The sequence below is a fragment of the Serinus canaria genome, chromosome 4, assembly GCF_022539315.1.
Source record: "Serinus canaria isolate serCan28SL12 chromosome 4, serCan2020, whole genome shotgun sequence".
Classification (NCBI taxonomy): Eukaryota; Metazoa; Chordata; class Aves; order Passeriformes; family Fringillidae; genus Serinus; species Serinus canaria.
This window is the reverse complement of record NC_066317.1, coordinates 71,310,404-71,326,265: the sequence shown is the minus strand read 5'-3', so window position 1 is coordinate 71,326,265 and position 15,862 is coordinate 71,310,404. Positions and strand designations below refer to the sequence as shown.

General features: G+C 43.6%; 1 protein-coding gene across 2 annotated transcripts in view; it reads left to right on the top strand.

The window, feature by feature from the left end:
• Positions 1-15,862, top strand: part of ATRN (attractin) — a 149,159-nt gene that overhangs the window by 91,789 nt on the left and 41,508 nt on the right. For both annotated transcript variants that reach the window (XR_007777543.1, XM_050974261.1), the window contains exon 25: positions 13,164-13,225. Coding sequence is in view for 1 of the 2 variants with exons in the window: in XM_050974261.1 (XP_050830218.1) it covers positions 13,164-13,225 (62 nt within the window). In the remaining variant the exon portion in view is untranslated. The remainder of the gene's footprint in view (positions 1-13,163; positions 13,226-15,862) is intronic.

Genomic DNA, 15,862 nt, shown 5'->3' with positions numbered 1-15,862 from the left:
GCTATTCAAGTTGGAAATATTAGCCCATATTTTGCACACTGCCAGGAATTACATTTTTAAGAAGACTCCACAATCCTCAAAGCACTCAGTCTGATCTTTTTCATCATTTATTTCAATGTTTCATTGGTGTTGTGTCCTCCAGTATGTAAATACTAAAACCTTCTGAAATTCTCATTGTTCAAAGGAAGGCTCCTTCATTAAAGCACTTTTGATTTGCAATTCTTCTTCTAATGCTCTTCCCCATCAACCTGCTAGTTTCATTTGCAACATTACCCCTAAAACAGGTGGTCTGCATTAGCAAGAATCTTAATATCAGTTTCAATTAAGGTTTAATTTTATTTTCCATTCATGTTTGGTGTAGTTCAGGAAGCATTTATTTTCCTCCAGAGCTAAATGATGGATGACAGCCAAGGAAAGCTTTGGGGTTCCCTTAGCTCCTGCCAGGTGAGGAGGGGCCCAAAACAGAGCTGGAGGAACAGCAGATCTCACACATTCCTTTAATTTTAGGCTTTCCACCTCTTTAGGTGGCATGATCATTGCCAGCAGTGATGCTCTCTGCCTTTCCCTCTTGGAGCTTTACAGCCTGACTAAAAGGCTTTGAGAATCCATGGAAAAAGAGAGAGTGAAGAAACCATCCACAGTTAAAAGGCAGGGCCAGAGCTGTCTCTAATGCCTTGATTCCTCTCTGGAAGGAGCATTAGGTATTTGATACAGGATAAATAACCCCTGAGGACTGGATGTGGCCCCTGGAGGTTTCCAGTCTTTCTCTGAATTAGGGTCATTCTCAAACCAAAAGCAACAGGTTCTTCGAATGAAAGGTCTCCGTGAGGGCAAAGGAGGAGTATCTTTGTTGGCCAAAGAGAATAAAGCACATTCAGATAGGTAGGGATTGCTTTGATAAAATAATTATGTAGGCTTGAAATTGCAGTGAGGTTGCTGATCTGGACAGCTTTCCTGCCAGGTCCTCATGTGCCTTGTGCATATTTAACAAGAAAGAGATGTAAGTGCAGAGATAAAACCATCCTCAACTCTCTGGGACCCTTTATTCCAAAAATGTTCTTTTTTTTCTGTTGCTTCTGAAAGCATTGCAATGCCAAAGTTGTTTGCTAATGATGTCCCTTGCCTTTGCTTAGCTGTAACTGCAGGTGCTTTTGAGCCTCTCTCCCTGCATCTCTCTTGCCATGTGAGAGGTTTTCTTGAAACCCAACAATGAAACATAAATCAATTTGTTAATCTGATGAAATTTGCTGTTGAATGTAATTACTTTTGGAGGCATGCAATTACATGCTGATTTTTCAGAACAGGCAAACTGACATCTTCTACTGTAGGATGGAAAGATTTAAAACAGAACAGTTAAATGGTCCTTTAAAACATGAAACAGCTGCTGGTGTTTTATCTGCTCCTGCCACCTTATTTTTGGCATCAACAGATGACATTTTTCTCCTTTTAGAAGTTGTTCCCTTTTCGATTAAGTAATATTTTTGTTAGCACCTTCTAAAATCCTTTAAAAGGAGGATTTCTCTCACAGGCAGTTAACCCTTGGCAGGAGGTGGTGCCACTTTAGTCCTTTTTGCAGGAGGTTGTAGCATGAACAATCCTGATACTTGTTCATGCCAGATTTTTCCCAGGCGCTGTGTTGGGGCAGGGATGTGGATTTTTATTGGAGATTCATGGAATGGTTTAGCTTGGAAGGGAGATGAAGGTGCAGTCCACCCCTGCCATGGCAGGGACACCTCCCACTGTCCCAGGTGCTCCCAGCCCTGTCCAGCCTGGCCTTGGGCACTGCCAGGGATCCAGGGGCAGCCCCAGCTGCTCTGGGCACCCTGTGCCAGGGCCTGCCCACCCTGCCAGGGAACAATTCCTCATTCCCAAGATCCCATCCAGCCCTGCCCTCTGGCAGTGGGAGCCATTCCCTGGCTCCTGTCCCTCTGTCCCTTGTCCCCAGTCCCTCTCCAGCTCTCCTGGAGCCCCTCCAGGCCCTGCCAGGGGCAATGAATGAATCTTGGGGTTTTACATCTGCAGCTTGGGATTTCTTGGGATTAACTGTAGTGATTCCCATAACTTTTGTGAGGTTTATTGTAATACCTTTCTACGGCACTGGAAGACTCTTTGAATGCCTGTTGCAAACTTCAGCTGCATTAATAAGAAAAGGTATAGGATACCAGAGAGACACAGTCTGCAGTTCAGATTTAATAATACCTGGAGCATTTCTTGGATGGTGTTTTATTGAGATCTGACAGTGACATATATGTTGATTGCCTTAATTTTAAGGAAGCTGATTTTTTTCTCTCTTTTTGAAAGCAGGGCTGGAAAATACAAAAAAAAATTGCAGAATTAATTTTCTATGGAAGCTAAGTCTGAATCAGGCATTAATTTCTTCTGGGTGAGGCCAGTGCTGGTTGCTTGAAGTTGCTGTATTTCTACAATGAATAACTCTTGAAAATACCATAACCCACCAGAGAACGTAAATATAGATCCCAAATTCAAATATATTTCAGAAAATGAGTGCTGTGGGCCATTGCTGAGAAGCTAAAAGAGTGAGATACTTTTCTTTATACAAAAGCTTATTTTAAGAGTCAGAAGAGTGAGCAGAGTTAATGAAGGAGAGAAAAGCATATTGGCAGTAAAATAGAAGAAGCCACCCACTGAAATGCGACAGTGGATTCAGCCTGGCTAAACCACGAGGGATAGTATATCCAGAGCTAAGAGAGGGTGTGTCCCAAATTTGGGAGAAAACCTCCAAAGAGGTCTCTCTAGAAAGCAGATTCAAGCAGCACTTCTCAGGCTGGTTCAGGAAAAGATTTCCTTGGAAAACGTGGAAAAACCTGTTTATTTAACAGGCAAAGCCTTCACCAGCACAAAAAATGAACCGTATTAAACAATAACACCTCTCACTGCAGAGATGGCACACTCAGAAGGTCCCTCCGTGGGGCTGTGGCTCGGCTCACTCAGTCTCTGATCAGTCTCTGATCAGTCCCTCCAGTGCTGGAAATGCCCCAGCCCAGGCTGGCCAGGTGGGCACAGGTGTGAGCTGCTGGTGCTCTGCTGGGTGTTCAGTCCAGAGCAGGTTTAAACAGGTCCAAAGAAAGAATAAAACCACAGTCCAGGGAACTTCTGTGCCTCAGCTAGCTAAAACTAACTAAAAGCAAAGGAGAGCTCTGTCCCACTGTCTGTCCATCTGCAGACAACAGTCCAGGAGCAGGAATGTGGAGGAGTGAGTGCAGTGTCTGCAAACAACCTGCTGCTTCTTCTCTCCCCCTTTGCTCTCAGAAGCAGCCTGAAAGGTGCAGAACTTATTTCTGGGCTAAACAGAGCGGTGGGGATGCGAGCATCATAAAGTCACCCCAGGACAGGGTGACAAACCCAAATGCCTGTGGCTGGTTTAGCTCCCAAACACAGAGCCAGAGACACCAGCACTCCACTGGCAGCTCTCAGCTGACTGTGGGGCTTCTTTTGGGGAAAAAAATGTCACTGGAATGTCTTGAAATATTTTTCACTCACTTATTTTCCCTGACTTTGTATGACTAAGATTTTTGAGTAGCTTTACTGTATTGGCAAATGTTGCTCCCAGCAATGTTGGCAAGCAAGAGCAGGGTCAGGGCAGGGTAGTACTGTCCCAATCCTGTATAGGAACAAATTTCTGGCATGACTGGGGATTTCATAGGGTTTTTTTCTTAAATTGGCCCTCTTTTGAATTTTTTTTTAAAGTTATAAGTGCCATGTATAATTACTTCTTTACCAGTCTGTTTTGCATGCAAGATTACCACCATCCACCTTCCCACACCTGGACCAAAAATATCAATAAATTACATTAATATCTTGACTGGGGATTGAAGTAAATTCTGTCAATTGATTTGTCACTTCACTATTTTATTGGGAATTTCTTCATGACAAAAGGGTGAATTATGAGTTCTAGAAATTTTTTAGTGATAGGTGGTGATCACCTGGCCTTTTCAATGCAAATCTGAGAGCTTGTAGAGAAGTTGTCCATTCTGCACCACCCAGCACGGTTATTTTTTTCACTTTCTTGAACACCAAATCATAGCCAAGGCTCTCAACAGAAAAACCTGTCATGAATGAAGCAGTCCAGCCCTATGGTTCTGATTTCACGGCTCTTTAAAACTGATCCTGATGTTATGTGGTTTGTTTAAAGTAAATTTGGGGGGTCTTAATTGCTGCCACTTCAGGTCATGATGGGATGTTTGAGATGACTTGTGGATTCATTGTTGTGTAATAATGTGACAGTGTTGTCATTCAAAGGTGTTTTAATTTGATTATTTATATAAATACCTATTTCTTTTGGGGCTGGAATGAGATAATCTTTAAAAACCATTCTTTGATTCTATATGTAATATGTATAAATATATATACACTTACTGTGCTACTTTGTTTTATTGACGATGAGATTCCTGCAGCTGACATGTTACAAGATGTTTTGCTACCAGTTGATAAACATGGTAAATTTCTCATCCAATATGATCCTTGGAACTCAGCTTCCTTGGGAAGGAGACAGAGCTTGTTTTCCCCATTAACACTACTGCAACCCTCAGCTCTGTCTTGCATTTTTCCCCCTGTTTTGTCTGGTCAGAAATGATGCAAGACAGCAGGTTCTGCCTGTTTCCATCTGTCAGTTATATTGAACCCTTAAAAAAGAAACTTGCAAATATTGGTTTGGCTGTTTCATACTTTTTATTCTTGATTCCTTCTTGTGAACTTACATCACCTGCTCTTTAGGAAAACAACTTTTATTCCTTTTAAGCTCAGTAGACTAAATGAGAGTTTGAGCTGTTATGTGCTAAAGTTTTCATTTTCTCCATGCTGAACCTCTCATGCAGTAGTCAGCATGCATGCAGACAGTGTCAGAGCTCTACTGGGCACGGGGCCAGGAAAGGGATCCCTCCTTCCCAAATGCCATGGAATGCCTCCTTCCCAAATGCAACAGGATCCTTCCTAAGTTGAATGAGATCCTTCCCAAGTGCCACGGAATCCCTCCTTCCCAAGTGCAATGGGATCCTTCCCTCCCAAGTGCCACATGCACATGGCCGTTAAATCCCTTCAGGGAGGGGCACTCCATCACTGCCCAGGGCAGCTGTGCCAGGGCTGGGCAGCCTTTCCATGAGGAATGTCCCCAGTGCCCACCCAGACCCTGCCCTGGGGCCGTTCCCTCTGCTCCTGTCCCTGTTCCCTGGAGCACAGCCCGACCCCCCGGCTGTCCCCTCCTGGCAGGAGCTGTGCAGAGCCACAAGGTCCCCCTGAGCCTCCTCTGCTCCAGGCTGAGCCCCTGCCCAGCTCCCTCAGGGATTCTCCAGCCTCTTCCCAGCTCCTCAGGGATTCTCCAGCCCCTGCCCAGCTCCTCAGGGATTCTCCAGCCCCTGCCCAGCTCCCTCAGGGATTCTCCAGCCCCTTCCCAGCTCCCTCAGGGATTCTCCAGCCCTCTTCCCAGCTCCCTCAGGGATTCTCCAGCCCCTGCCCAGCTCCCTCAGGGATTCTCCAGCCCCTGCCCAGCTCCCTCAGGGATTCTCCAGCCCCTTCCCAGCTCTGCTCCTGTCCTGGCCACTCTCCAGCCCCTCAGAGTCTTTTGTCTTGTAAATGGCCTGAAAGAAGTACTGAGAAATTCAGAGAATTCAGAAGAATTCTGAATGAAGAATCAGAAGAATTGAGTTCTTTCTGGCCCTTGCCTTCTCTTTCTTGGGGCGTGTTTCTGTCATGTGGAGGTGTGCAGGGTCTGAGCTGAGTTTGCTGTTTCAATTATGGGACTTCCCAGAATTTTATTTCCTAGTGGACTTTAAATTTAGATGTGCATCACAATTCAGCTGCTGGCTCTTTATTGAACAAATACTTCTCATTTGTCAGATTTGTGTGATAATTTCTGGGATGCTGTGAAATTTGGGACCACATCCTAAGTGCTGTTTTTAATTTAGAGACAGTCGTGCCTGTGTTCACTCTGCACAACATGAGAGAGTTCACATGGGAAGACAAAACACATATAATTGGCATTTCTGAGCCAACTGCTGACTGCAGCCAATTAGCTGAGAAGTGACAATTTGTGACTACTGCAGGAAGGCAGCACAGTATTGGAATGTAAATCGATTTTCATCTCAGAATAAGTTCAGAAGTGAAGCAGGTTTTATATTTGCAGGGTGGTGAGTATTTGTGCCATAAAGCTCAATGGCTCAGTTAATATTGCAGCAGGTGAGGAGTAAGTCATTAATCTCTTTCATCCTTCACACAGGAGCAGAGTGACTCGGAGTAGTAGGTGTGAAAATCAAATTTGAGTGAGGATTAAATTTTTGCTTGTTGTAGAATGCAGATGTGAGCATGGGAACCTCTTCAGCTGCACCAAGTTCTCTGGAGAGAGGTGGATTTGGTGGGTGAGCTGCTCAGTAGGTGAGGAACTGGTCCAGAGGAGGCCGTGGAGGTGCTCCAAGGGCTGGAGCTTCACTGCTCTGGAAACAGAATGAGAGCTGGGGGTGTTCAGCCTGGGGAAGAGAAGGCTCAAGGGAGAGCTCAGAGCACCTTCCAGTGGTGCTTCTGATGTCCACACCAAAGCATCAGGTGCATTACAAACTCTCTGGTGTCTCCCACCTCCAAATCATGCTCCACTTCAACTTGTTGTGAGTCAGAGTTTTTCAAGTTACAATCAACTCTTTTTAAGATCATTTTTTCTCTGAAACCTAAGGTTTAACTTTGCATCTAGAGAATCTTTCCCTGTGGATCAGGTTAAATTTTCTACCTAGCCTCCAAATTTGGGTGGAGTTTTGCTGTTCATTTAAAACAGAGGTCCATGGTGCCTCTGCAAGAGAATGTCCTTCTGCTTCTGTGGTGTGATCGGGTTAGGGATTCACCCAAAAGCTGTTGGATGGGGCTTGGAGCACCCTGGTCTGGTGGGAGGTGTCCCTGCCCGTGGCAGGGAGTGGAATGAGATGGGCTTTAAGGTCCCTTCCAACCCAGCCCATCTTGAGATGCTGGAGCATCAGCTGGAGGCCAGGTGAGGTGTCCCAGGGCAGCTGCAATGGCTTCGACCCTCTTTAGTCAACAAACGGAGCTTCCAGTGCCTCCCTGAAACCAGGGGCAAGGATGCACCATGGAAGTTTAACTAAATTTAGGGGCCCACAAATAGATGTCTTTGTGTGCCTCAGTGTTTACAGTTCTATTATGGACTTGGTCAGGTAATATTTTTTTGTTATTTATTATTAGGCACCTGCCTTGGTGAGCTGAACCACAGATGAGGTATCCATTGAGTGTAAAGGGCTGATGTGAATGCCCCTGTGACCCTGGATTTGGATGTCATAATCTGTGTCTCAATCCCCCAAATCACCCACAGAGATGAACAAATGTTTCCTTCTAGAATGTGTTCCTTGGAAGTGACATTGCTGAGATCGTTTAAGAGCCACCTGCCTGAAAAGGGCTTGTCTCAGGCTGCTGCTGTGTTTGCTCATCCCTCAGTGAGCAGGGTCAGCTCCAAAACCCCAGCTTCTAAGGGGTGCTTTTGAAAGGCTTTTTGCCCTTCATCCCTGTGATTAGCTCTCAGCTGCCTTAATGACTTGCATGGCTCATTAAAGATGTTCACAGAACACAGGAAGCAGCAGCACATGGCAGGACTGAGACCGTGTTCAGGTGGTGGAGCTGGATTGCTGTGTTGGCACATTCTTTCCCAAAACCTTGCAGCCAGGGCCCTTGGAGTTGGCTGAGTGCTCCTCTGGAGTGGAGAGCACCAGGAGCAGCGTGGGCCTTGGCCAGGAGTTCCATCAGAGCACAGAGTTCCACACTGTGTTTGTGTCTCAAGGAGAACTGGAGCAGACAACGACAATACTCCTGAGCAGATGAGAAATTTCCCCCCAGCATTATTCTAGAGGGCAGAATGAATGTTTTGATGACACTCAAGAATACTTAAAGCCCCTTTGTTTTACAGCAGGTCCTTTGACAAAGGCACAGGCACTCAGCATTCAGACCACGGTGTCCTGTAAGTGTTGTCTGTATTTGCCAAGGTCAGATTGAATCCTTGCCTCTAACCATAGGAAAAAAGAGACAAGACACAGAGGAGTTTGGGAAGAAATAGAGGAGGATGTGCATAAATGTCACCTGCAGCTTGTTTGGCTTGTGGCTTTCTCTCACTGGAAGCCTGTGGAACTCCCAGCTTTCCGCCTTCCCCTGCTGCTTTTTGTTCGTTAACTTTGGTGCTGGGGCTAAATTGAAATAAAAAGCAGAAAGCAGCCCAAAACCCTCTAAGTTTATGTATGGTCCTGTAGACTTTCAAAACACAAGTACTGTAGCATTCTCCCACCTGCCAGGTGAGGTTAATGGATGTAGCAGTTGGACCTTTTGATATCTTCTGAATTCACAGCAAGCCCCAAGCTCTGGGAGCCAGATTCACATTGCGCTGTCTCTGTTGGGTCACTCTGGTTTCAGAAGTTAATTGGAATTTTATTTTTCTTTCTTACACAGTTCTACTCTAAGAGCATGTTCTGTGCAAAATATAATTTTCAGTTTCTCTTTTTCTTATCCCTGAAATGAAATAGAGACAAAAAGGAAAGCACCATTGGTGGGAATTTAGTCACTTTATATATTTGTGAAGAAAAATAGAAATATAATGTGTCAATAATCCTGAATCGTTACCAAGGTAAAACAGTAGCAGAAACACTATTTTCTGTGGTTGTTCATGTGTTTAGAGACCCAAAATGTACCAAATTATGGTATGAAATTGCCATACTTGAAATATTCCTCAGTACATTCACAGAATCCCAGAATATTTTGGGTGGGAAATTGTCACTGGAGGCCCCTAGCCGGGTAATAATCAGCACTGAGTCCATGATTGCAGAAGGCTGATCAATTGCTTTATTCTGCTGTATCATCCTATACATTACAATACAATACTAATTAAGAAGCTCGTAATCCTTCCTGGCAGTCTGATACAGGTCTGAACTAATTGGTCAGTCCATCCAAACACCATCCAGTGGCCAATTAAGAAATCACCCTTTGGTAAACAAGTCTCCACAACAAATTCCACATGTGCACAACATCAGCTGCAGCAAGTGGAGGTAATAATTGTTTCTCATTCTTTTCTCTGATGTCTCCCAGGAAAATCCTGGCAAAGTCATCTCTTGTTCTCTGTGGCCAGAGAGCTGCTGCCACAGGAAATGACCTTAGAGTCCATCCCTGGACAGGGACAGCTCCCACTGTCCCAGGCTGCTCCAGCCCCAGTGTCCAGCCTGGCCTTGGGCACTGCCAGGGATCCAGGGGCAGCCCCAGCTGCTCTGGGAATTCCAGCCCAGCCCCTGCCCACCCTCCCAGCCAGCAATTCCTTGCCCAGATCCCAGCCCAATCTCCCCTTTCCCAGTGGCAGCCATTCCCTGGCTCCTGTCCCTCTGTCCCTTGTCCCCAGTCCCTCTCCAGCTCTCCTGGAGCCCCTCCAGGCCTGCAAGGTCTCCCCAGAGCCTTCTGCAGCAACCCCAACTCCTACATTTTCAGTTCTTTAGTTCATTTTAGATTAGAGGTGCTAATATTTCGTATAATATTGGAAATTTTTTGAGTTTGGAGAAGCTGTTGTCTAATCCCTTTGTGGTGAAGAGTTTGGCTTCCTAAAAAATATCAGTAACTTCCAGCACAAGTGGAAAGAGTTATGCTGTGCTGAATGACCTGTACATCTGTTTATTACAGTTAAATGGGAGGAGTTACTCAAATTTAATTCCTTCAAGATTTAACAAAAAATTTCTACATAATTTCTTATTTGGTTCTGGACTGATTTTTCTTAGTGGTATGTGAAACTCAATTTGTTTTTCAAGAGTTCAGAACGCTTGTAGATCACAAGATGAGAGGTTTAAATAATTGTAGGTATTGTTGCATGTACAGGTTTAAGGGGAACGTAGGTCTTAGTTGGCCTACTTCAATACAAAACTGTTATCTCAAAATTATTTTCAGTTTTCTTTTCTCTTGAAGAACAAACTCTGGTGCTTATGCAAACCAAGTCCTGGTATGTAATTATTCTAATTGGATTTTCAAAATTTCTATCAACCATGGGCTGTAGTTTAGCTCCAGCAATATTTTGAGTTTGAAACACCAACTGTTACTGAAATGTCTGTTGGGTTCAAATATACTTTTCCTTTGCTTATATTATTTTGTGGCCAAGTCATTTGCCATTAACTCATTTGAAATTAGCATGCACTGATTTCAAAACCAGTGCAATTTTTAGATGTTGGCTAGTTAAAGGAAGCCAAATTTTCTTCTTGGATTCATATTTTATGCTAATCAAATGATAAAAAATGTAAAGCTCTTAATTAAAAGTTTTTGTTGGTCCATGCAGCCAGCTCCTTCTGGTTCTCTGGAAAGCAGGTGAATTATTTTGGTGCTCCAGGTGATGTGGGGACAGGAAAAGCAGGACAGGCAGCTGTGCTCTCCAGGGTACCTTTCCAGAGAAGATAAGCACAAGCTTTGTAATGTTCTGTGGAACTGCCATGATTAAGTATCTGTGTTATTCCTGAGAACAGGGTGTGAAACCTCCTTGGATGGCTTGGGAAGGGTCAGGGAGCTGCTCCGTGGAAGGGAACCTGGGGGTGCTGCTCCACAGTGGCTGAGAGGGACTCCAGGCATGCCCAGGGAGAGGTTTAAGGTGGATTTTAGGGGAAATGTCTGCCCAGAGGGGCTGTGCAGGGCAGGGCTGCCCCTGTCCAGTCCTCCTGTGCATGTGGCACCTGGGGACACGGGGCAGTGGTGGCAGTGCTGGGGGATGGTTGCACTGGATGGGCCCAGAGCCTAAACCGAAACAGTTCTGGGATTCTTTGATGTGCAAGTGGGGATTTGATGGTGCAGCTGAGCTCAGGTTCTGCCCTGTACCCGGGGGAGCCTTTCCAGGTCCCCAGCACGAGCCCCACTGAGCTTTCCTGCAGTAAAACTTCAGCCTTTGGTACAGAATTCAGTTTTTGAGAATGGATAAATGAATCTTCTACTGTCAGCTAAACTTAATTAAAAACCCGGCCTGCTAAGAAATTGGTGCCGTATTTCTCGTGATCCAGAATGAACAGCCTACTTTCAACAGCTATTTCCAACCAAACTTTCAATGTAACTGAATTAATTAAGTCCTGGGAACAGATTATATTAGGGGAAATTAAGCTCTAAGTAAGCAAACCATTAACAATTATGAGACCAAATTGCCTGTGACACAGATTGGTCAGGTTTGATGGCACAAAGTATTTTCAGCTTGTGAGGAATAAATTGTAGAAACAACCCAGGTTTTTTTAATCCATGTATGAGGTACAGTTCCCCAGTTGGGCTTTACAGGAGAAGAACTCCCATGGGTAGAGAAAATAATCACCACTGGCAAAACATTTGTAAGGCTTCTGTGTGAAATAAACCTACATTATTTTTTGTTTGTTTGTTTTGGTTTTTATTTGTTTCCTGCAGTTGTTATCAAAAAATGAGAAGCCCTCCTCTGGTAACAGTCTCATTAATCTTTCATAGAATGTCTCTTATTTTAAAAATAGCAGTTTCTTTTTTCTTCTAATGGGAGCAAGTTTTGGTTTCCATCACAGAAACTGATCCTGATGGTCATCCACAGAGGCCTGGCCTGTCAATGATTCCTTTGTGCTTTTAATTTTCTTTTTCTACTAAAGGATTGTTCATATGTAACAAGGGCATTATTTTGAAATGCATCTCTTATAGTCACTCAGCATCATGGTTATTCTCAGAAATAATATGAAAAGTTGGGTTTTTTTATACTGGCTGTGTTACATGTTTATATTTGGGATGAGATATTTCTGTAGGGATTATCTTTGCCTTAAATACATTCCAGAATATTATGTTTATTGCAGAATATCCACTTATGCAAATACTGTACCACTTTAGTTACTAGGCAGTATTTTTTTACACAAAAAGTGAAATCTTGCTCGCTGTCTTTTAATAATCAGAAGACTATTGGGAAGCACTTCAGAAGCAAAAATCAACAAGAAACTTTGTGTTTTCTTGTCTTATATAGGCAGGACTGTTGATGTTGCAGCATCTGGTCTGCAGGTTTGGAGTTCACTTTCCAGCCACACTGTGGTTGTGAACTGCAAAGGAACTTTCAACTTCAAAATATGTCAATTTATTGATAAGGAAACTATTTGGGGCAACTTCTGTACCGAGTTACAATGGATATTTAAAGCAAATATGATCACAGAAAATGTTCCAGAGCAACAGAAACCCAAGCAATAACTCATTTTGCACATATTCATGAATTCTGGGATGTTGGGAGGAGGGATTTATGTATGTGCTAATGTTGCCATAAGTACTGTTTGTTAAGGGAGAAAAACAACAAATGACACCAGAAATGGATTTGATATCCATGACAAGCTTTTGTGGGTGCAGATTTCACTTTAATTGCGAATGAATTCTGTTACTTCGTGAAAGAGTTAATATGCTGTTGTGGTGCTGAGAGATTGATAGGCAGAGGAAATAGGAGGTACCTGGAAAGAACTTCTGATCCCTGATACTGCACAAGTTGCCGTTCTCTTGGCTCGCCTCCCCTCCACGTTGTTATTTTTACCCAGGCTCCCCAATCTTCCCTTTCGCCTCTAACCACCTCCCAGTTTCCTGTTGGCCTCTTCCCTCTGGTTTTGTCCCAAATGTTCTGGTGTTTTTCCCAGCTCTGCCGTGGGATTGCAGGGCAGAGAGCTAAGATGAATGCCACAGCTGTTTTCACAGTGTCTATCATCTTCTGTGTTTCGTGCCTCTTTGCAGCCCTTGGTGTAAGTTCCTTTTTCGAGGAGATTTTGTTGTCTGGATATTGTTGAAATGTAAATACTAGATTTTGGGTTGCTGTGTAAACAATAATTAAAGATTTTCACTTTTACTTAAAGATTATTTGCAGCTCTGTGAAACCTCAGTTCTAAGTTTTTGAAGAAGTGTTTTCTTCAATGTGCGCTGAAGAATATTCCTTGGAACACGGCTGGGAGACAGAGTTACTTGTTCAGCTTCATTTCTGGGATATATGTTTTCAAAACAATATGAAGTTATAATTTATTTTCTTTTCCCTCAGAACATTTCCATTCTTTTTCAAAAACAGTGTTGAAAAATATAAATTGATCTCAGTGAAGGTGCTTTTCATTGTCATTTTTAATCCTTTTTACATATTTTGAAATATTAATTTTCTTTCCAGTAAGTAACAGAAAGCATTTGCTTTTCTTTTGCAGATTGCATTCTCACAGCACAGCAACTTTATGGACCTGGTGCAGTTCTTTGTGACATTTTTCAGGTACTTTTCATTTAAGACAGCTAAATGTTACTTCCTTAGGTTCTGGGCTTCAGAGTGTGGGTTCTTCTTGGTCTGGTTTTTTTAACTTAAACATCCTGCTTACAGCACAGCCTAGAAAATGGAAATCTTCACTCTGATTTAAATGTTTAATTAGGAGTCATGTTGAGAAAATTAATAGTCTGTGCATCTTTGCCAATGCGTGATGCCAGTGCATCCAGGGAAAGGGAGGATGGGGCTGGGAGAGGCTTTTGGAAAAGGGGAAGTTCTTTTTGAGAGGGTGTAGAAAACTTTGACTTGCCACAGCTGCGTGTGACTTACTGCAGGTTGTCACACCTTGTCAGACACCAGCCATAAACCAGGAGAGTTATTTTGCACAGAGTTAAGTCTGGAGTAATTTCCAGATCTTCAGGTACCACCTTTTGATTTTAAACTGAACTCTGAAAAGTATGTCACTTTAAATACAAACATATGTTGCAGTTCAATGGAAGCCAAATACTTCTGGTTTTTATACACAGCTCTAAGTTAATTTCTTAGTGTCAGGTGAGCTGAAGATTCCCCCAGAGTGGGAACCAACAGAAGCCATTTCAATACGTGTCTCCTCTACATTCCTCCAAAAAATACAGACCTAACAAAGGTGAAACACTTTCAAAGCACAGCAGGTCCTCTCTTCAAAGCTTCAAAATCCAGTGTATTGGCTCTGTTTTAGGGAGTGCTAATACTCCAGAAGTAGAAACCAATACCTGATTGATGGGGAGTCCTACAGGAGGGATATACATGGAGTCAACACTACTCCAGGTCTTACAGCCTACTCTAAAGTAGGTAATATTATGCCTGGTATAAAATGAGCAGTGGGAGTAATATCTTGCTTTAGATTTCATGCTAAATTTAATTAAAGCAAGAAGCTCCAGACAGATCTTTCAGACAAGTGGTTTATATAAATTTTTTTTCATACAGAGCTTTTAGAGAGTAGAATCTGCTTTAGTGCAGTTCCTGGGAAACAGTAGGTTTGATCCCTGGGAATCAGAACGCCCACCTCCTGCCGCTGGAGCAGAGTAGGTGGTTACTCCTGGCTCAGGCTTAATCATTTGTTTTGCTGATTAATCACAGTCAACATCTTCCCTAAAAATCTTTGTGGCAGGGTAATTGCTTATTTGGAAAATGAAGAGGGAAGCAGTTGGTTCCCTAGTTCTTTTTCAAGTGTGTAATATAAATCTGCACTGCAAAACCTGTCCAATTAGTGCTTTACAGACCCAACTACATCTGCACATGAGGGTTTCTACTCCTTGGGACGAGGGATTGCTCAAGATTCATTATTTAAAGAGATTCTCAGAGCAGCTGGGGCTGCCCCTGGATCCCTGGCAGTGCCCAAGGCCAGGCTGGACACTGGGGCTGGAGCAGCCTGGGACAGTGGGAGGTGTCCCTGCCATGGCAGGGGTGGCACTGGGTGGGATTTAAGATCCTTTCCAAACCAAATCCTTCCATGATTCCAGTCCCAGGTTAAAGCAGAAGATAAGTGCACTGTGTGTCTCAGTGAGCACGTGCAGCTGAACATAATGTCCAAAGGCTGCAAGTTTCCTTTCCTCCATCACTGTTATCACATGGCTCTCCTTGAGAAGTAATGTTGCAATATTATTTAACATCCTAACAAGCCAGAGGAATAAGAACATATGGATTTGGGAGAAGACAGTTTACAGGTGTTCTCCAGTTAAGCATTTATAATGTGCTAGAAATTCTTTGATTCTTTTACTACTCCTAAGCTTCTCTCCAGGTGTTTTATTTTACAGTCACCATAACTTCCTAATTAACCAGTGGATTAAAACAGTGTGATTCATCTCACTGGGTGTAGGGGAAGCTATTGAAACATTTGCATTTTTAATGCTCTAGGGCACATTTCATAATTACTGTGGGATCCAAGGCAGACTATAAATAACTAATACCTGAGAGCCCCTGTGCTGTTAATAAGCAACAGTTGGCTGAGAATTTTCTACCTAAAATAGAGGCAAGGAAAATGCTTTGTGAAAACCTAAAACTGGTTGGTATCATTAACACCAAAGTCAAAACTTGGGATATGTATCCATTTCTTAGGTGTAATGGAGACCTAAAGAGATGTTGTTCTGGAAAATAAATGTTTAGAGGCTTTCTGTTTGCACATGTAAGGGTGTTGCTTCATTTTGCTGTTCTGCAGGAAATGCAGGAGTTGCCCAGAGCAGCTGTGGCTGCCCCATCCCTGGCAGTGTCCAAGGCCAGTTTGGATGGGGCTTGGAGCACCCTGGGCTAGTGGAAGGTGTCCCTGCCCATGGCAGGGGGGCTGGAACAAGGTGATTTTTAGGATCACTTCCAACCTAAACCATTCTGTGACTATGAATTTGGGAAATCTTTCTGAGCTGGAGATGCTGTGGCACATTTCTATATTCTGGAAGCCACTTCCCCCACTTGGTTGTAAGCCCATCCTAACTGGGCTTTTCTGCTGTGCAGCTGGAGGCATCATCTGTGCCTTGAGCTGTGTGGAGCACCTGAGAGGGACCCGGGGCATTTTCAGTTTCACTGCTGACGTTGGAGATGAATTAGGTCAGTGCAGTCCTTGCAGAGAGCTGTGGGCTTGCCAAAGCCCAGCTCTGCTGAGTTTTGATATCCCAA